The sequence below is a fragment of the Trachypithecus francoisi genome, unplaced genomic scaffold (genome assembly GCF_009764315.1).
Source record: "Trachypithecus francoisi isolate TF-2019V2 unplaced genomic scaffold, Tfra_2.0 Lachesis_group7, whole genome shotgun sequence".
NCBI lineage: Eukaryota > Metazoa > Chordata > Mammalia > Primates > Cercopithecidae > Trachypithecus > Trachypithecus francoisi.
The window spans coordinates 55,594,343-55,616,847 of record NW_022681472.1 but is presented as its reverse complement, the minus strand read 5'-3'; the positions used below and the strand labels follow the sequence as shown (position 1 = coordinate 55,616,847).

General features: G+C 37.9%; 1 protein-coding gene across 6 annotated transcripts in view; it reads right to left on the bottom strand.

The window, feature by feature from the left end:
- Nucleotides 1–22,505, bottom strand: part of VPS13B (vacuolar protein sorting 13 homolog B) — an 869,883-nt gene that overhangs the window by 154,164 nt on the left and 693,214 nt on the right. For all 6 annotated transcript variants that reach the window (XM_033202375.1, XM_033202376.1, XM_033202379.1 and 3 more), the window contains exons 37-39: nt 16,403–16,605; nt 13,205–13,412; nt 12,718–12,902 (exon numbers count right to left, since the gene is read on the bottom strand). In XM_033202375.1, coding sequence (XP_033058266.1) covers nt 12,718–12,902; nt 13,205–13,412; nt 16,403–16,605 — 596 coding nt within the window. The remainder of the gene's footprint in view (nt 1–12,717; nt 12,903–13,204; nt 13,413–16,402; nt 16,606–22,505) is intronic.

Genomic DNA, 22,505 nt, shown 5'->3' with positions numbered 1-22,505 from the left:
GAGACCAAGTCATAAAAAGTGGTCACAGACCATCAATTCATATTTACTATTCTTTCATTTTTTACACCCCAAACATTTTTAATACTGAGCAGTGAACATCAAACACACTGATTGCTGAGCACAGTTCTTCATTTTGAGATATGCTGCCCTCCCCCTTTTAAACGTGAGCGTATTTAATAGGAAAAGAGGAATAGGCTAATAAAATTTCTACCACCAAATAAAGTGACAGGATAAAAATGACTTCAGTATTCTTCCAGTTTGCAAATGTTTTCCATTTACTTTAAAAGCACGTCTTACTGACAGATTCCTTCCCCACCTCTTACTTTTTTGAAGGGCAAGGAATGCTAGCATTTCAAACTATTCATTATTATTTTTTGTTTTGAAAATCCTATTTGCTTCTTAAGTGTTCTCTACAAATTCTGCCTTGGCAAACCTTTCATTAATGAACTAGAAAGTGAGTTTTCTTACTGCACCATAGACTAGATAAAGAAACTCACAATCAGGTAAGATGAGACACGGGTTACTGGGTGGGTGGAGAGACTGTGGACAGTTGCTTGGTATTATGCCTGTGATGCCAGCAGGGCTGATGTTGTCTCCCAGTATCTCCTCTTTCCTTCTTCCTCTGCAAATGAGCCCATTTCCCTTTTAACTTGGTGTGGCCATGTGACACAATTTTGGGCTCTGGGATATTGGCAGCACAGTAGTACAGTGTGTGGGTTCCAAGGCATATCCATAAAGGGAGGAGGCATGCTCTGTTTTGGTCCTTTCCTCTTCCTACGGCTGGAGTAGGAACAAGATGCTTGAAGCTTGTACAGCCATCCTAGACCATGAAGGAAAACCAAGTGCTGGGGATGGCGGAACAGCACACGGCAGGAAGATGGGTCCTCATGACTTTGTAGAGACATTTGCAGTCCTAGGTCGCTAACTTCCAGACTGTTCCCATGTGTGATAGGAAATAAACTTCTATTTTACCTAAGCTACTGGTATTGTGTATTTTCTGTCTTTCATATCTGAATCTAATCCTAATTGACACAGAGCTGAAAAGCCCCAGCAGTGTCTCTTATGTTCTTGTGATTCTTCACAAGAGACCCATACACAGCTTATAGAGGGGTCTATAAACTTCCTGAAATGTATGTTAAATCTCATGTTAATTCATGAACTGCTCAGGGAGAGGAGGTCCCCCATTTAACTTTTCAGATCCTCAGCTTCCTCATTGTATTAGGGGGATAGCGACACTCTCTCTGCAGGGTTGATTTCAGACTTAGACAGAATGTGTGTAAAGCACCTCACAAAGTGAATAGTGCCTAGCATAGCAGGCACTCCTCTTTATTTCCAAAATTGTGTAAATGCTTTTGCCATACATCCCACTGAGCTTAAATCTTGCAATCACCTTGACTTCTCTTACTTCCTCATTAAATTACCACATTAGTTGTCAAGAACATAGATTTCTTCTCTACAACCTTTCTTGCACTCATTTCTTTTTCTCCTTCCCCACTACTCCCTTCAGGTTGCAGCCTCTCGTCTCTCTAAGACCCTTACCAGGTCTTCTTATTCTGGTCTCTCCTGACCCCATTCCACCTCCACAAGACTACCAATGTTTCCAAAGCTCTGGACTGCCAGTGATTCTCCAATGCCTATCAAATGAAATGTAAACCCCACACTCTAAATGTAGTCAAGGTAGCACAACAAAGAAGAAAGAATTATGAAGTCATACAAACTAAGATTTGAGTCCTGGTTTTACTGCCTTAACTTGCTTTATGATCTTGGGAAAATTATTTTTCTCAGGACCTGATTTACCTTAGCTCTAAACAGTACATACCACAGAGGATTAGAGTGAAGATAATGGTACATACAGGGTTAGAGAGAAGATAGAAGAGATATCACATATAAAATGACAAGTTTGGTGCTTGGTACATACTAGGTGCTCAATAAATGAATTTCCCTTTCTTTTCCCTCCATGGAATCAATGGAGAATAAGAAGCCACATCTGCAGCCTATCACTCTTCCACTAACCCCATACTTGTCTAACCTGTGCTAGTCAAACCAGATTTGCCACTTCCCAGAAATATGTTCTGCCCTCTCTACCCAGTTCTGAAATTTTGCTCACTGAGTTCTTCTTTACATACACCTTCACTCCATTTTTTTTTCAGTTTTAATCCTCTTCACCCTTCAAGGATCACCTCAGTAACCATCTCCTTCATGAAGCCTTGTCTTGATGTCTCAATTCAGCTTTGTTTAAAAAGGCAGATTCTCTGTGGCTTTTTTGTGACATGTCACATGTTCTGCCCTGTCATGTTTTATGTACTTGTCCCTCCTAAAAGACTACAGGTACCTTGAGAGAAGAGCTAGAGCCCTCTCCACTTTTGTGTCTCTCTCTCAGCATTTAGCCCAGGTCCTTTCATCTGTATTTAGTGAGTTAACCTCAAAATTATCAGGCAGGGCTCTTTTTAATGTATTCCTAGATCTTTTTTTCATACTTTTACAACACTATGAAGACAGAATGATTAAAAGTATATTCAGGGAATACTCTATTTTAGATTTTTCTTTGTCTAAAAAAGGAGGCAATAGCTTCTGGATGCAAAATACTTAGCAGTTGATCCAGCACCGTTACCCATCATTCAAAAACATTTATTATTGTGTCCACTGGGTACACAGGACTTGTTCCTTTCCTTTATTTCCTAAGAGTCTGGCTCAGCCTTCTACTTCCCCAAAGCCCCCAAGGCTTTTTTTTTTCCCTTTCTGCATTTCAACAACAATGAATTTCATAACTGGCTTTGAGCATCCCTCCTAAAGATGATGGATAGGAGCAAAGCCTTCTGGGACATATTAGTACAGCTGCCAGTGGGCAGGAGGTGCTTATAAAATAAAAAGTCTCAGGATTCTGGGAACATATGTGCAGCTATAAGTGAACCGCCCAACCCAGCTGAAAAGAAACACCAAGAACACTTCCTTTTATTCTTTTTTAAGCTATGTGTGGAAGAGGCAAATTATATTCAATTGCAAATAACTCTCAGAAGGATTCTCTTGTTGTAGTGCCTTCATGTGCTAATATCATAACCTTTGCCTAACAGGTTCACGTGCTTCAAAATTACAGGAAGCTTGTAAAGTCAAATTTAAAGCAGCAAAAGTCTAGTTTCACTTTACTGGATAATACTGACTATTACTATCTGACTCAGAACATTTTCCATGTAATTAAGAAAAAGACAGAAAACCCACACAACTATAAGATTTAATGAAGCTTTAGTTCAGTCTATGGACAAGTAGTAGATAAAATATTATTAGAAAATTCAACACAATGAAATCACCACCAAGCTACAGACATTAAACATTACATTGTAAACTCAATTTCAAAAACAGAAAATTACTTTATATGTTAAGCTCTCATACTTCATTGGAACTGGAAGACTATTTATAGAATCTGTGAAGTTGCCAATTTATTACATAGTCATTACATTAAAAAGCAAGCACTGGTCAAGAAAATTATTGATCTTAAGCACACTGGAGATATGAAATTATCTCATGTGTATCTGTAAGACCAAGGACCTTGTCTAACCTACATTTTGAGAGGAGACTAGGGGAAGATAGTGGTGGGATTTAAAAATAGTGTGAGGCTTTTCTCCAGATGCAGATAGCCTTTGATGTGCAGAGCAAAATGGCTTTTCCAGATATTTGCAAAGGGAAAAGCTGGAAAAACCATAGCAAAATGGAGACAATTTTTGTTAGTGAGAGGTCAGCACAAACCATGAGTTTGGCAAATCTAGCCAGGGTGGAAAGCAAAAGCAGTAAGAGAGATGTGACATAAAATAGATCCTCTGGGGATTTCTGTAAAGCTCACAATGACCCCCAATTCATAGCCATGTTGATAAAATGTGGCTCTCTCCATGACCAAAGTTGACTGGGCCAACAGCACCTGATACCAAACTTAGTCAATTAGGAATGTGGATCTGAAATGGAGGCCGGACTTGTAAATGTGACTTTTGGAGCTCTGGAAGCTATGGGGAAACTACTGGGTGGCCGAAGAAGAAAGGGAGAAAAAAAGCTAGTCTGTTGAAAGGGAAGAATAAAGCATATATGGGGAAAGAAGCAGAGAAAAAGCGATAGCGAGTGAATATTCCCCTGGGCTCCTATCTTCCTTTCCTGGCCCCAGTTCTTCCAGAGGCCCGGCTGTAATTTGCAATTGTTTCCAGGACTCCCCACTGTATCTTGATATTAACCCCTCTTCAGTTTTAGCTTAAGCCTCCTTCAGTGGGGTTTCTGCTACCTGCGACCTAGAGAACAATAGTCGACACACTACCAGAGTCCACTAACCATAACTGTGGGGAAGACAGTCTCTTACAGCAGTTGCTCTCAATGAAAGCATTCCATTCATCAATCACACACAGGGCCAGAATCCCTAACAATTATTACGACATTAACAGACTATAAACACAAAAACATGCTTCTCAGAAAACAGGATTTTCTTGGTCTAACACATTAGAATCCAGATTCTTTGATCAATTGATAGGAAGAAGAAGATAATGATGATAACAGCTACCATTTATTATGTGTCACAATAATTGATTGGATCTTCAACTGTGTAAGGCATTATGCTAAATGCTCCACACACATTATCCCCATTCCTCATAACTCTTAAGGTAGTGAGAATAGACATCTGTTTGAAAAGGTTTGTGACATATCGAACAGAGATGTCATCAGGGAAAGGCCAACCTGCTGGGAGGGGGCAGGTAGCCAGAAGAGGGCATTTAATGTGATGCATTCACCATCATTGAAGATCTAGCCATTGGTCCTGAAGTCTCAGAAAATTTCAGTGGTATTCTAGCACTGACTAGACTTAGGAATGCTGACTCATGCTAACAAAGTTCACTAGAGACTGACATATAAACCAAATGCCAAGTTATGTTATTAAGTTACCATGAGATGTATAACTGCCAAGCAGCCTGGATACTGATGTTGGCTCAACCAGTGTGTGATATACTTTCTCCATGTAGACAGACTACACTGGGAGCCAAACTATTAGAAGGTTGTTTAGGTGGTAACATGATTTGAATGTTAGACAGAGAGATTTGACAGCTGCTACATTCATTTCCATAAAGGGGATTTAGCTACCAGGTGAACCAGACTCTTAGGCACCATTTCTTTGGTTGCTGCCAGGAAGATCTCTTCCAACAAATACTTCTGTGACCCTCCTGGGCTCCCCAGTTGACCAGTCATCCTTTTAAAGGAAAAGTTTTTTCTCTAGCTATCTTAAAACCGGATACTGTTTGGTTTTGTGTCCCCACCCAAATCTCATCTTGTAGCTCCCATAATTCCCATGTGTTGTGGGAGGGACCCAGTGGGAGAGACCCAGGGGGACAGACCCAGTGGCAGATGAATGAATTATGGGACGGGTCTTTCTTGTGCTATTCTTGTGATAGTGAATGGGTCTCACAAGATCTGATGGTTTTGAAAATAGTAGTTTCTCTACACAAGCTCTCTCTTTGCCTGCTCCCATCCATGTAAGATGTGACTTGCTCCTTTTTGTCTTCCGCCATGATAGTGAGGCCTCCCCAGCCATGTGGAACGGTAAGTCCAATAAACCTCTTTCTTTTGTAAATTGGCCAGTCTTGGGTATGTCTTTATCAGCAGTGTGAAAATAGACTAATACAACATCCAATCCATCTTGTGTGTTTGGGAGTCTTTTTATTGACTTAAAGTTACTTTGCTTATCTTTGTCTAACTCATTATTTCATGATTTAGCATTTGAAGTAAAAGGATAATTCTACTTTCCTTCTTTCCACATTTTTCAATGAGGTGGCTCACTGTCATCCTAATGTATCATCTCAATTTTTTATATATAGGTGAAAAAAACAGGTTTATAAAACCTTGACTATAACTCAGAAAGACTGGGGATTAAATTTTGGCTCCCTCACTTGTAAATTTCATGATTCATAACCAGTTAACTTTTTCTTGGCCTCAGTTTTCCTACTTGTAAAATAGGAATGATGCCTACCTCATGGAATAAAATTAAATTTAATGAGGTATTATGTATGTAAAGTACCTAGCACAGTGCTGGGTGTAAAACACAGGTGATCATAAATGCCCACTGGAGCAATTAGGTTCTCTCTGTGTCTTAGAAAGTTTATGCTGCTATAATAAAATACTTCATACTGGGTAACTTATAAATAATAGGATTTTTGGTGGCTCATGCCTGTAATCTCAGCACTTTGGGAGGCAGAGGTGGGCGAATCACTTGAGGTTGGGAGTTCAAGACCAGCCTGGCCAACATGGTGAAGCCCCATCTCTACAAAAAATACAAAAATTAGCCAGGTGTGGCTCCTGTTCCCTTATCATGGTATTCTTCTTGTTTTCATATTTATTTTCATTTATACGCTGACATAAACTTTTAGATATCTTCATTTGGCATGTGACAATGGCCAAGAATCATGACAGATCTGTATAGGAATTAAAATGTCCATTACCAATTTTACTACCAAAAAATGGATTGAGTATTTATAATCTGGGAACATATGCATTTCCAAAATGGAATCCTCAACAGGCAGTGTACACAGGAGGATTAGGAGAGAGGAAAACCTAGTATATGCCATATAGTGTGCCAGAAATTTCTTAAAGTTAGACCCATTTAACTGCACAACACTCCTAGGTTGGTGGCATTACTTTACCTAACAGACGCTAATTTTATTGAGATCTAAGTATGCTACTAACCTTTAGAAGTTCACATGATAAAATCATAAGCTGACCATAAAATAAGCTTTTGCGTTCTAGGAACATTCGTTTTGAGGTTTTTATTCAGAACCTATGATTATTTGATTTATTATTATAGACATGTTTTTATGTTTACATTTTTCATTACAATTACAAAATGAATTCCATAAAGCAATATGGGGAATTTGTTTATAAATCTCATCAACAATCATGGAATGAGGAATATAAAGAGACAAATCTGAGGCTTCTGTATTGTAAGTCAACTCTATAAGGCCAATTTTTAAGTGAACTAAATTGTCCTGAAGGAAAAAGTCATCCAAACTCAATTCTGTTTTGAGGACTAAACCTAAGGAGATTAATATATCTCCGTATTTAAGAACTAGCTACTGTTTAAGGGAGCAAGTAAGCTTGGCAGACTATTCAATGATATCACAAAGAGGCTGAGTAAAGTAATGACATTAGATTGTGTGTACAGCAGATGGTACCACCGAAGAATAACACAACACACCCTGATATAGTTTGGTGTAGAAAATCAAAACATGTTCATTTGTTCCATAAAATAGTGATATATAATATCATACTTTTGAATGATATGAAATAGAACATGGAAGTTCATGGATTTGTTTATCCAGTCAATATATTTATTAAACATCTCTACTGCGATGGATACTGTAAAGTAGCGGTCCCCAGTCTTTTTGGCACCAGGGACTGGTTTCATAGAAGACAATTTTTCCATAGACCAAGGGTCAGGGGGATGATTCTGGGATAAAACTGTTCCACTTCAGGTGATCAGGCATTGGTTAATTTCTCATAAGGAGTCCGCAACCTAGATCCCTCACATGCGCAGTTCACAATAGGGTTTGCGCTCGTATGAAAATCTAATGGCCCTGCTCATTAGATTGGGAGGCAGAGTTCAGGTGGGAATGCTTCACCAGTGCTCACCTTCTGCTTTGTGGCCTGGTTCTTAACAGGCCATGGGCTGGGGGCCCCTGCTGTAAAGGACATGATGACAAATTAGATACAACCTCTTCCTTTAGAGACATACAATCTAGGAGAGACGCAAGATATGGACACGTAAGTTCAAGTGTGAGGAATATGTTGAAAAACAGCATAAAAGTAGTACCATGAAGTGCTACAAGATTTCGGAGGAGGGCTGTATCATGTTTGAACATGGCATCTAGGAAAGGCTTTACTGACTAAATGGCATTTTAGCTCTTCTGAAGTGTGGGGAGGAATTCAGCTGGCAGAGATGGGAGGGATTCAAATGAAGAGGAAGTAGGATGTCACAGGTTGGTTTAGGGAATGTCAGATAGGCCAGTTTGATAGAGGACAGACAATGTCTAAGGGACTGCAAGGCAAAATTGGGGGATGGGGGCAGTTTATGCAGGGCTCTCAAGGTCAGTCTAGCAGAGTGACAGAGCCACTTAAGGTTTTCTTCAGGGAATTACACAATCTATCTGTTCCTGTAAAAACTCAGAAGGACATGCTGGAGGGAAGAGATACTGGAGGCTGGAATTCCATTTAGGAGTCTTTTTTTAGTGGTCCAGGCATTTGTGTGATAAGAAAAAGTGGAGGGGAGGAAACAAGCACTTATTAAGAGCTCATTATGTGTAAGGTATTTCTTTAAAGTGTATTAGATATAACACTCCACAACAACTGTGAAAGGTAAATAACATCAACCCCAATGTTCAATTTAGGAAACTGAAGCTCAAAAAGATCAGTAGTGTGCCCAAGGTCACTGAGTTAGTTACAACAAGGTGGGGGTCGGGGGACAGTGGCAACTGAGACTTCAAAACCCATTTTATAATATACACCAGGTTGATTAGGGCCTTCCTTTCATAAGCTCCCTGAAATTCAGGATCAGCTGTTGAGGATTTTAGCTGTGCCTCTAGTACAGAACTAGAAATAATCACATATGGTAGGAGAATGATTCTGACAACAGATGAAATTAGAGAGACTCTTCTACCCCACACAACCACAGAAACTTCCCTGCTAGGCTGAGGGATTGGAGGGATTGAGCTTTCAGAGAGGTGATCATGTCTTATCTGTCTCTGGATCCCCCAGAGCAAGCCCAGGGACTGGCACTGTAGAACCTCAAGGAGAAAGCTGTTGTATTAAATCGAACTTGTGATTCATGTTACATATGTTCTGTCCTCAGCTGAAGTTCTAATGAAACAAAGTATTTTGCGTGGTTCTAAGACTGCAATTCACGAGAGTTGTTTCCACAGATGAGAACCACTCCAAGCTCTGGGACAAACTCTGATCCTAGTTGGGAGAATATGAGGATTGAACTGAGAGCTCAGCAACATGGCATCAAGTCAGCCTCACTGCCAGTCTTGTTCTGCTCCTCGATCCAAGCCGTAGATTTTGAGTGTGCTCCTTCTCACCACTAGGATCCAGCTCTCCCTTCTTTTTAACTTCCGGTAGCTACAATCCTGGCTTGCTCCCTAGGCCAGCATCCCTGTCTTTGAATTTTGCCCACATATGGGATCTTCATTTCTCCAACAAAATATGAAACATAGCAAGACCTTTTTGATACCAACTCTTTGCTTGCTGAAACCTGCCAGGCTGTGTTTTGCTTATATTTCAAGGCTACTGTCTGGGTCCCTGGGACTGTCTCTGATCTCCTGGATTACTCCAGCTGGTCTGCAGAGTTATCCATCATACTCCAGATCTCCTTGGTCTAGCCTGTGCTTCTACTTGATGAAAGGAATTTGGACAACAGTCATTATAATATCAGTTGAGTATCCCTTATCCAAAATGCTAGGGACCAGAAGTATTTTGAATTTTAGATTTTCTTTTTTCAGATTTTGGAATATTTACAAATACATACTAGTTGAGGATCCCTAATCCATAAATTCAAAATCTGAAATACTCCAAGAAGCATTTCCTTTGAGCATCACGTTAACACTCAGAAAGTTTTGGATTTTGGAGTATTTTGGATTTCAGATTTTTGAATTAGACTGCTGAATCTGCAATAGTGGTAATATTCAAAACTTATATAACATTTGCTATGTGTCAGGCACTGTTCTATGTGTTTTATAAATATTGATTGTATTGATTCTTATAATCATCACATTATTATTAGCCTCATTTTGTTGTTGGAATAAAAAGTAAAACAAAAAACCAATCTGAGTGGTTGTTACTTGTCTAATGTGACGATGTTTGCAAGTGCCAGAGCAAGACTTTGAACCCAGGCATTCTGGCTACAGTTCATCCTCTTAATCACTATGCTCTCCTAATAGCAGTGAGAAGATAGAAAACTGCCACTAGTAAATGTACTATCTTAGATGCCTTATTTAATATAATTACATAATACCACCAATAATTATTAGACTTATGTTAATAAATGTGTTAATATCTAGCTATAACTATAAACCTTTAGCCATTACATGAAGCTAAAACTTTAATATATGAGTATTTTCATTTTGATTGAAAATCTACAGATATTCTGCATTTAGGCAAGTCTAATAAGACAGAATTCACAGACATTGCGGTTTCATTTAGCAAAAAGAATCCAAGAATACCAGCAGAGAATATCATCATGAATAAGACTCTGATGGGAGGGGAAACAAATAGTCCCAGGGACCCAGACAGTACCCTTGGCATATAAGCAAAAAAAGATGGGAGAACTTAAGAATCAAAGTAGAGACTGCTGACGTCTTGGCAATTTGGATTGTTCTGCACTGTAGTTCACTTGACAAAATGATGACGTTTCATTGTTACCAATTCAGAAGATGAACATCTGACTAAACATATTACAAGGAAGAATTTAAATAAGAATTAAATAAGATTGTAGGCCAGGTGCGGTGGCTCACACCTGTAATCCCAGCACTTTGGGAGACCGAGGCGGGTGGATCACAAGGTCAGGAGATTGAGACCATCCTGGCTAACATGGTGAAACCCTGTCTCTACTAAAAATACAAAAAAAAAAAAAAAAAAAAAATTATCTGGGTATGGTGGCACGTGTCTGTAGTCCCAGCTACTCAGGAGGCTGACGCAGGAGAATGGTGTGAACCCAGGAGGTGGAGCTTGCAGTGAGCCAAGATCCCTCCAATGCACTCCAGCCTGGGCGACAGAGCAAGACTCTGTCTCAAAAAAAAAAAAAAAAAAAAAGAATTAAATAAGAAATAAGATTGTAATATTACTTATATTAATATGTAGCTGATTTGTGTTATAAATCTAATTTGTTAAAACAGCAGTCACTTCAAAAATTTGGTGAGTGTACCTATGTATCAGAGGCTGGAGATACATCATCAAGACATATAAGGAGTTTATTTTCTAACAGTAGAAAGATCACACACAAGTAAACAAACACATAATTTGGACTAGCAATAAGAACTATGAAGAAAGTAAAACAAGGTAATGCAATACAGAATGAAGTACTTGTAGTGGGCTAGTCAGGATACAACATTTGAGCTGGTACCTGACTGACAAAGAATAAGGGTGGTAATGTGACAGAGGTGGTCTGCTCAAGGAGAAAAAGGAGGCCAGAGTGGCTGAAGGATCATGAGAAAGGGAGAGACTGGCATGAACTCCAGTTGGAGAGGTGAGCAGAGTCCAGACTATAGGTCCTTGCAGGCCACAGCAAGAGATCTGAAATTTGTTCTAAGTATTAGAGGAAGCCACTACAGGGTTTTAAGTTAGGGAAGTGATATAGTATAACTTACATTAAAAAAATATCAGTTTAGCTGCTATTTGGAGAATGCATTCCAAGTGGTCAAGAACAGAAGCATAGAGGCCAATTAGGAAGCTACTGGAGTAGGGAACAGAAGACGGCAGTTTGAACTCAAGTTGCATCAGCAGAAACAGAGAATTTGTAGACAGAACTGACAGGACTTGTTGATGGGCTTTGATGCAGGGAGGTAGGGAAAGAAGGCGATCAGGAATGACTTGTAGATTTTGAGTGGGTGGTTGTGTGATCTAGTAATAGGAGGAAGATTAAGAGAGAAACAAATTTTAAGAGAAATTCCTATCAGTAGAATATCAGTAAGTACAGTGGTAATATAGTGATAACCACAATGATATTTATATTAAACTCAGGGAATTAACAAGCAACACACTTTCACAAAACCTTAGGGAATATGATCACTGGTTAGACCTTTTCTTTGATAGAAAAATCAGCCTACCTCAAGCCCCAAGACCATTTCAGCTATGGAAATGAAAACTACAGTCATCTATTTCTGGCCTTACATGGGCGTATTTTGTTTCATGGGGCAGCTCTAGAAGCTCTGAAGCATGTGAACACATGATAGGCACTCGATAAAGGAGCGGTGAACTAAATGACACCTCCTTGTCCCATTATAATCTACTCACAATAAAATGGAGAGTAGAACTGAGGACTCTCAAAATTGCCATGTATCATGAGTTTGGATTACATTATTCCCTTATTTAAAAAAAAATCCTATTATAGGCCAGGTGCGGTGGCTCAAGCCTGTAATCCCAGCACTTTGGGAGGCCGAGACGGGTGGATTACTAGGTCAGGAGATCGAGACCATCCTGGCGAACACGGTGAAACCCTGTCTCTACTAAAAAAATACAAAGGCCGGGCGCGGTGGCTCAAGCCTGTAATCCCAGCACTTTGGGAGGCCGAGACGGGCAGATCACAAGGTCAGGAGATCGAGACCATCCTGGCTAACACGGTGAAACCCTGTCTCTACTAAAAATTCAAAAAAAAACTAGCCGGGCGAGGTGGCGGCGCCTGTAGTCCCAGCTACTCGGGAGGCTGAGGCAGGAGAATGGCATAAACCCGGGAGGCGGAGCTTGCAGTGAGCCGAGATCCGGCCACTGCACTCCAGCCTGGGTGACAGAGCGAGACTCTGTCTCAAAAAAAAAAAAAAAAAAAAAAAATCCTATTATATATGTGTGTGGATACACACATACCACACACACAGATGTGTATTTCTCTCTGATACTATTAATGTAAGAAGTAAATATGTTCCAAACATTTTTCCTAATATATGATCAGCGCTTTCCCACAATGTTTTCATTTTACAATGAATAGTCATTACATACCTGTAGCACATCACCAAGGTCTGCTGTGCTAATATCTGGATCCTCTGTGGTGTTAAAAGGCACAGGAGTTATTCGTACAAGGGTGAGCACTCTAGGTTCTGGGTATCTCCATAACATCATCCCTGGGCAATCTTCAGTTTCATTATAAAATAAGACTTCATAGACCCCAGGCAATTTCAAATATTCTGTCAAATAAAAACATAATTAATTGTATGATTTTAAAGGGGAACATGGTTTAGTAAAGGAAGAAAAACTTACGAGAAAAAAAGATATAAAGAAGCTAGTTGACCAGTTTTATATATATTCTGGAACAGAAAGAAATCAAGAACTTCCCCTAAGAGAGACTGAATGATAACGTACTATTTTTGTACTGCAAATTTTAATGCACTTTAAAAAGTAATCTTGATTGTTATTATTTAGTCAACATGCATTTAAAATGCACCCACATGCACACACACACTCTCATACTGAGGCTATTGCTACTTACCAGCATCCTGTACATATTGAAATAGACCTGTCCGTAGGTCATCTGAAGTTTGTTCACTTTTAAATGTCTGATTCTTTTCCACAGGAGATGACATTTGAGGTACTGGTTCAGAAACTTGTACTTCAAAATTTCCCACCTCATTAAGGTATCCATTGAGTAATTCATGTAGAAGAACTAAACAATTCAAATGTTCTTGACCCCAGAAGACCTTTAAAATCATAAAAAAATTCTGGTGGCTTTTAAATACAAATATTTCTTGAGACTAAGTAGGTATAATCATATTTGAATTACTGTAGGACTGTAATTATGTTCAATTTAATTACTTATAATAAACTAATTCCTAAAAAGTAACTGACCTACAGGATGAAATTCTATTGCTTGAGTAAATATATAACAACAAAAAATCAATTATATTTTATATTGTGTGAATAACAATAAAATTTAAATGTTGAAGTATGTTGATGTGAAGTAATGTTTATGAATTAATTTAGCTGAGAGGGAAAAGAACCCTATTATAGTCTGAGAGAAGGCAATGAAGATCCTCTAGGCCAATATGTTAATAAAATCATAGTAATAACCTTGTGGAATAGCTCTGACATTTTGCCATGAGATTAAATAAGCAATCCTTATTATAGGGTTCCTTTCTCTGCACTTTTATTTTTCAGAGAAAAAGAGAGGGAGCCTTCTCAATGAACCTGAACTTAGAAGGTTCCCAACTCCCGTGTTTAGTAAGACTGTGCCAACACAGACGATTCCAGAGCCCCTGAGAATCAACTATACTACAGTAGCTACAGTAGAGTTTCAGAACAAAAGGACTTAGCATTTCCTCTAATGGAGATTAAGTTTTCTTTTTCTGCATGTGAGTAATATTAGTCTATAATAAGTTATAGACATATAATGACCAGTAGGTTACAATGAAGATTAAAACTTTCAAAAATGTTAAATTTCTCTGTAGATACTAAATAAAGGCAATACAACTATCAATTCTAAGAGAACCAGGTAACACAGAAAAGACAAAACAATATATAGTAGTAGAAAATAATAGCCCTATATCGTGTGGGTAAATTTTAAACCTTAGGCTTAGGTTCTGCTCTCTGGAATTAAGGCATCTCAGAAATGAAAGTAAGAGATATAACACTAAGTGTACTTGTGTTCTCATCAATCTTATTTTTATTGGATGTTGAAAAATAGAGATAGGTGAAAAGTCAAACTGGGGAGTAGAATGTTGTGCTCTAGCCTTTAAATTGTGAAGAGACAATGACTGTAATACAGAGATAATACACTGTACTTTGTTTTTGCTTTTATTGATGCTGTGGTTTAAAATTTTCTTACTTTTTATTTTTAAGCACTTGGTCATGTAAACAGATCATTGTTGTTTTTAATGTGAAGTTACTTGGCTGCCTTGGAAAAAAGGTAAGACAATGAATATTCTTGATAAAGTAATACATGCTTATTGCTAAACATATGAAGATTTCTGATAGATGCTGAAAATCTCCAAAGCAACACAAAACAATAAGTTATTAGGATCTTCCCAAATGTTGCTCTGCACATTAAAAAGAAAACTGGTGAAAACTTGAGGCAATACAACTTTTAGATAAAAACAAAAAATTGGCCAGGTGCTATGGCTCATGCCTGTAATCCCAGCATGGGTGGAGGATCACTTGAGCCCATGAGTTTGAGACCAGCCTAGGCAACATAGTGAGAACCTGTCTCTTAAAAAAAAATAGTCAGGCATAGTGGTGCATACTTGTGGTCCTGGGTACTTGGGAGGCTGAGGTGGGAGGATCTCTTGAGCCCAGGAGGCTGAAGCTGCAGTGAGCTGTTATCACACCACTGCACTTCAGGATGTGCAACAAAATGAGATCCTGTCTCAAAAAAAAAAAAGAAAGAAAGAAAGAAAGAAAAAAAATTCACGTTTAATGTCTCCATTATTGACCAATTAGTTGTTTTAATTTTCTCTCACTGTGAATCTTTCAAGCTTTTTGGATTCATGTCAAGTTTAAAGTGGCATCAAATTACATAAAGATTAAATTAAAATCTATCCAAACACAAAATAATCAAGAAATAAGTCGGATACCTTCACACATTCTACACTTGGCTGTTAAGACAAATGCATTAAGAGCTTGCAATGCGACTAACTTATCAAGTGTTGTGATCAGATATCATCACATGTAAAATATTTAATATTAGGAAATGGTTCTTATATATTGCTAGTGACACTGTGCCTGCAACAGTTTGACCACTTTTAGTATTAATAATTTAAAAAATCTATAGCCTGGACAACATAGTGAGACCTAATCTCTGCTGAAACAAACAAACAAAAAACAAAACATTAGGTGGGTGTGGTGGTACACAGTTCTACCTACTCAGGAGGTTGATGCAAGAGGATCACTTGAGCCCGGAAGATTGAGGCTACAGTGAGCTATTATTGTACCACTGTACTCCAGCCTGGGTGACAGAGCAAGACCCTGTCTCAAAAAGAAAAGTCTACACATAAAAAAAAAAATTCAACCCAGCAATTCCACTCCTAGTCATATATCTAAGAGAAATGAAAACATATGTCCACACAAAAAGTCGTACACAAATGTTCACAGCAGCATTATTTATAGCAGTCAAAAGTGGAAAGAACCCAAATGTCTATCAACTGATGAATCAATACATAAAATATGGTATATCCAGATGATGGAATATTATTTGGCCATAAAAAGGAATAAAATATTGACACTTGGTAAACATGAATGAACCTTGAAAACACTCTAAGTGAAAGAAGTCAGTCACAAAAGACCACAGGTTATATGATTCTATTTATATGAAATGTCAAGAATAGGTAAATCTATAGAGACAGAAAGTAGATTAGTGGTTTCCTAGGCCTGATGAGGGGGTTAGAGGGTAACTCGACTAGCTGCTAATGGATATGGGTTTTTTTGTTGGTGGTAATGAAAATGTTCTGAAATTGACTGTGGTAATGATTGTGCAACTCTGCAAATATGCTTAAAAAACCCACTGAATTGTATACTTTAAATAGGTAGAGTGTCTGGTGTATGAATTATATCTTAATAAAGTTGTGGAAAATTTAACAAGTAGCAATCTGACAAATACCCTTTCTTACCACACATTTAAAATTTAGTGAAACAGTTCAAAAACTGAACAGAGGCTAGTTAATAACCTATGAAAAAAATATGGCCAATACCCACAGACCTGTAGCAGACCTCCTCTTAAGTCAATGGATATTTTTGGTATGGATTGCTCCGGGCCTGGATTGCCGCTGTGTTTACACCATTTAGCTTCCAGATTGGCAGTAGCACAACATGGTCCTATCAGAATGCGGCTTCTTTCTTTGAGACTTGTTTTAAGGAGAAAATCGTTTATAGTGAGTAGAAATGATGATCCAAGAATTATGCCTGAAAAAAAAATAGAGAAGAGTATATAATTCATCCTCATCAAAAAAATGTTTGGGAAAGAACTATCTGTATTTTTGAAGAGTATTAATTCGTCCTTTGTCAGAGTCTTCTTGCTCAGTTGGCAGTCCACCACCGTTTCATGCCATTTATACAGAGCTCTAGTTATAAAGCAGGTATACCTCATGCACATTCCTAACAAAGTAATATTTGCCAAAACATTATGACTTTTTCCATGTGTGAGCATTTTCAGTTTTATGAGTAGAGACATTTTCATTAAGTTGTGCAAGTTTTTCAAGCAACTACATTAAGAATAAGAACAGCTGCTTCATTTGTCTATTGTTAACATGATGGGAAAGGGTAATTTTCTGTGATTTCGTACAGTAACAGAGTGCAGTATATTACTTTGCTAGACACTCAAGTTTTTTACTGGCTTATGTTAAAATTCAAAACAATCAAAATATATAACATGTGTTTTCTAAAAATTTTAGTTTAATCCAAACTTCACACATCATAACCACTTGAAGTTTACAAAGTCTTAAAAACAGATAGTGGCAGGTTAGATTTATGAGAAAAACTATATGCTATAGTTCAAAGTAAATATACCCAGAAAAGGAATACACTTTAAAATGTAGGTTTTCTTTTGAACTTAAAATAGGAGTGTAGATCAAAACGTTTTCATAAAACCAATGGCACATTTTAAGATATTTAGATGCAAAGTTAGAGTGGTGAGTTAACTTTCCTCCCAAGGAGCTCATATTCTAAATTGTCATAGTGAATATTGAATTTCACCAGACCACGTTTGTAATGCCCATGGCTTATTTTTCTAATGATATTTGATCCCTAAAAAAGATGAAAGATTAAAAAACACCTTAGGCCCATAGTATACACATGTTTCAAAGTACAGTAACCACACTGACTTTTCAATTCTGTAGAGACTTGAAAATTTCATATAAGTTGTATATTCCTACTGCAGAAATAAGATATTCAACCTCTAATCCTCCACAGAAGGCATCACACCCACAAAAGCATTAGAGATAAGACTTTTGTTTAAAAATAATCATGGTGGAAATCCATTGCTTAAAATGTTTCATCAAATTGTGAAACTGAAACTACCATTTCATTTACAATTATCTTGATTCAAAGCTTTCACTCAGTCTAAACAAACAAATAAACAAGCAAAAAAAGCACCCCAGAAAATAAAAGAAATAGAAACAGGCCCCAAAATACCCCCAAATAAAAAACCATCTTTATTAACAGAGTCCATAACTTAAGCCATAATTTTCTGACTTAACAGCATTACCTTTCTAAAATATCTAAAACTTCTAAAAGTAAATATTTGCTAAATGAAATATATCTATTCATCATCCAGAAATTTACCATAAAGGCATAAAAGTATAGCCTTAATTCAGTACAATTATTTAGTAAATGAGCATTAACAGAATGTCAGGATTACATCATCTTTTATTTTCAAATACACATATCTTTGTACAACCCCACACTGACATACCTAATTAACTGTTTGTAATCTTAGTGTGATAGTCATATTGAATCCTTGTACACAGTGTTTAATGCCAAAGGCCACCTAATTTGCTTATCTTATTTAATGGTTATCATTGTCTCTTCGGGCACCCAGACTGAAAACCTCAGGTCCTCTTTGAAGGCTCTTATTTCCTTTGACAAATTTCTAAAACTTATCAATTTCTATTTCATTCTCTCCAATTCCATTATTTTAAAACATCAAAGAAGAGACACCTGAATAATATGAGTGACTGAAGGAGAAGATCACACCATTTTCAAGCTGTAGTACTGACCACGCTGGAGGCAAGGACCAGCTTGTTCAGTGTAGTCCTGGGCACAACAGTAGCTATTCAGGACATGTTCCACTGAACTGAATTGACAGTTTAGAATCTGATTCTATTTTTCAGCTGCCTCAACATGTTTCTTAATTGGTAGACAGGAAATAAAACCGCTTACATCTTCGGTTTCATTTTGTACCACTGTAACATAACAAGGCTGGATGGAAGAGATCTAGAAATCATCTACTCCAAGTCCCCTCACTTAAAAAAAAAAAAAAAAAAAAAGCTTTCTATTTTGAAATAACTTTGGACCTACATAAAAGTTGAAAAAACATACTGTATAACATTCCTGTATACCCTTCACCTAGCTAAGTAACTTTAGTGCAAATACTGGAATCAGGAAATCCACATCGATACAATACTTTTAAATAATCTACACATCTTTTTAAAATTTTGCCATTTTTCCCACTACTTTCCTCTTTCTGGTCCAGGATTCAACCTAGGATCCCTGCTGAATTTAATCATCAAAGCTTCTCAGTATTCTTTAATATGTGACAGATCCCCCAGCTTTCTTTGTCTTTCATGACCTCAATACTGTGGAATAACCCAGGACAATCATTCTGCAACATGTCTGTCAGTTGGGGTTTATCTGATGTTTTCTTGTGATTAGAATGAGCTTATGCATTTTTGGCAATACCACAGAAGTGACACCCTTAGTGCATCATATTGGTGTATGTGATACTTAATATTTTATTATTTACAATATTAACTCTGATCATATGGCTAAAGTGGTGTCTGTCACATTTTGCCACTGTAAAGTTAACACTGTCCCCTTGTAAATAAGTATTTTTGTGGGAGAGACACTTGGAGGTTATGCAAATATGCTCTTTTTCTTCAAACTTTCACCCACTAATGTTAGCATCCACCAGTAGTCTCACCTGCAATGATTTATTGTGGTGTGTGATAATGGTGGTTTCCTATTTCCCTTATTTAGAGCTGTCCCTTCTAGTGCCCACTTCGGTAGCACATATACTAGAGCTGTCCCTTCTACCCCATATACTAATTATTTATTTATATCAGTATGGACTCATGAATATTCATTTTTATGGATTATAATCCAATACTATCATTATTTACATTGTTGCTTACTCTGAACTAGCTTTGGCCACTGGGAGCCCTTTAAGATGGTCCCTGTGTCCTTTCAGTATATGCTCATCTTTTGTTTGTTTGTTTTTTTTTTTTTTTGAGACAGAGTCTCACTCTGTCACATAGGCTGGAGTGCAGTGGCGTGATCTTGGCTCACTGCAACCTCTGCCTCCTGGGTTCCAGCGATTCTCCTGCCTCAGCCTCCCAAACAGCTTGGATTACAGGTGTCCACCACCATGCCCGGCTAATTTTTGTCTTTTTAGTAGAGATGGGGTTTCACCATGTTGGCCAAGCTGGTCTCAAACTCCTGACCTTGGTTGATCTGCACATCTTGGCCTCTCAAAGTGCTGGGAATACAGGTGTAAGCTACTGCACCTGGCCTATGCCCATTATTTTTTGAGAACTTCTTTACTTTCAGGACACAAAATATTTCAGGCTCATCTTGTATTTTTCTCACCCCATCTCCAGCACCAGCCATTTCTCCAAGGAGCTCTGGTTTCTTTTGTTGAAGAATGGTATCTAGAAACCAAAATCTGGGTGGTAGGTATGCTCGTTGCTACTGGGGTGTCACTGCTGCTAGCCCCTTTTAGCAGAGCTAAGAAGTATATATATGTATAGCAACCCCTGTATACCTACATATCTTTGTCTCTCTCTCTCTATCCACTGGTAAATATATTAAAAACCATGAATTCATACTGGTACCTCAGATTCAAATCCAACAGCACAGAGTGGTTTCTAGCCTTCTCCCCCCTTCCTTATTTGTAACCTCTTTCTATGACCGTGAGAAACTTGCTAAGTACCTCTTCAGGTGTGTCTGTTTCTAATCCACCCTAAACCATCACTTGGAGGGGTCAAAATTAAAGCAAAAGAACTAAGAAAGCCATAAAGAACAAGTTTATGGAAGCAAAGGTAATTATCTACTAAAGAAAAGTCAGAAAAGGTTGATATTTATTCCTGGAAGTCTCTTTAGGAATGTGCTTGACAACATTTTGTCTACAAAGCATACAGAGGAATGAGATTCCTTTCTCACTCTATAGTGGCTTTCATTTAAAAAAGAGTATTTGTAAGCATGATAAAATCTTATATTTGTAGAAATAACATAATACATATAGAATCTGGATCATATTAGGTATTTCTATTATGCAGGAACCACTTTAAAATACCGATATTGTACTAAATACTGATGTTGTACTAAAATTATGAGGATTTGTCTTAAAAGAACTAGTACTGAAATGTCAAAATTCATATCATTCCATATTATGCATATCACTTGCAAAGTGCCTAACCTCTTAGAGAACTTAAGTAGAGGTGATGGAAGGCTCTTTTTAACCCTCCCAAAGTTATACAATTACAAGTTCTTATTGACTGGGGCAATTAGAGAATGAAATAAAAATTCCAGACTTGAATTATTACAAAACAAATATAGAAAAACCACTTCCCTACTATTACACAAATCCTTTTTTTTTTTTCTCCTTGGGGACAGAGAATGGGATAGCTAGAATTCTCAAGAGAGTAAAGATAAAGGTAGGGACAGAAATATCAGGAAAATGGTGTAGAATTAGGAAGCCAATCATCACACAAACATTTGGGAGGCTGGAACAAGAAGAAAGTGGGCCAGACTCAAGTGAGCACTAAGGAGGACCAGAGGATGCACAATGTGCTTCAGAAATAGAGGCCCTGCAATGAAGGCAGGCACTGAGCTAGCTATAGCTATGTTCCGGTGACAACAGAATCCAATGACTGGTTTGCCGGAAACAGTCTAGCAGGTTGTGGAACTTGCCACACTTTATGGGACTTTATGTTTGATATTCTCTGGAGATTGATTTGGTTCCAGAATGAGCATAATATTCAATGAAAACTACTAAGGTATAATAATACTTTTGGGAACATTACCCTTCCTCTTGCTCCCTGGTCTTGAGGTTAAGAAAATTAAGGCCCTGGAACTGCTGGCAGTCAGCATGTGGAGCCTAAGGGCCGAAGCTGCATAAAGCAGAGGGAAGAAATCTAACAGACTCAAACTCATCCTTTTTTATGGCTGCATAGTATTCTCAGCAAACTATGGCAAGAACAGAGAACCAAACACCGCATGTTCTTACTCATAGGTGGGAACTGAACAATGAGGTCACTTGGACTCGGGAAGGGGAACATCACACAACAGGGCCTATTATGGGGAGGGGGGAGGGGGGATTGCATTGGGAGTTATAACTGATGTAAATGACGAGTTGATGGGTGCAGCACACCAACATGGCACAAGTATACACATGTAACAAACCTGCATGTTATGCACATGTACCCTAGAACTTAAAGTATAATAAAAAAAAGAAAAAAAGAAAGAAATCTAACAGACTCTTCCATGCCTCAGGACAACAGTGGTTTGGAGATTTTCACATATGTGACAACTGCTTAAACCAGTTTAGGCTGGATTTTCTGCCAATCTGAAGTGTCACAAATAATACCTTTAACCAATGGGATTTCAATAAGTAATCTTCAGTTTTCTATTCTCCCCTTGAACTAATATTACAGCAAACTTCTCTACTCTCATGGCTTAAACCATAATATCTGTCCTTATGACACAGTATCTAAAACCAGGCCTAATTTCTTAAACAAGTGCTATTACCATGCTTCTGATCATTTCTAAGGAATTTAGCTATCCTGGCTCACCTTCAATTTGACATTTATGTAGGCATGTATCCATTATTCAACCAAAAGTTACTGGTTATCTACCATATATTGGGTATATGAAGATAAAATAATTAACAATTTTCTTTCATATCAGATTCTCCCTTGGCAATGTATTAGCTTCAAGTTCTGCAATCTCAGTAGTAAAGTACTGAGTGAGGAAGAGATATCCCACATTTCTAATACTGACTCTGTTAAGCACATGAACTGTTGAACAGGAATACTTCCCTGGTATCATACAAACCCTAATAATTTTTGCTTTCTTTTTATTCACTTTAT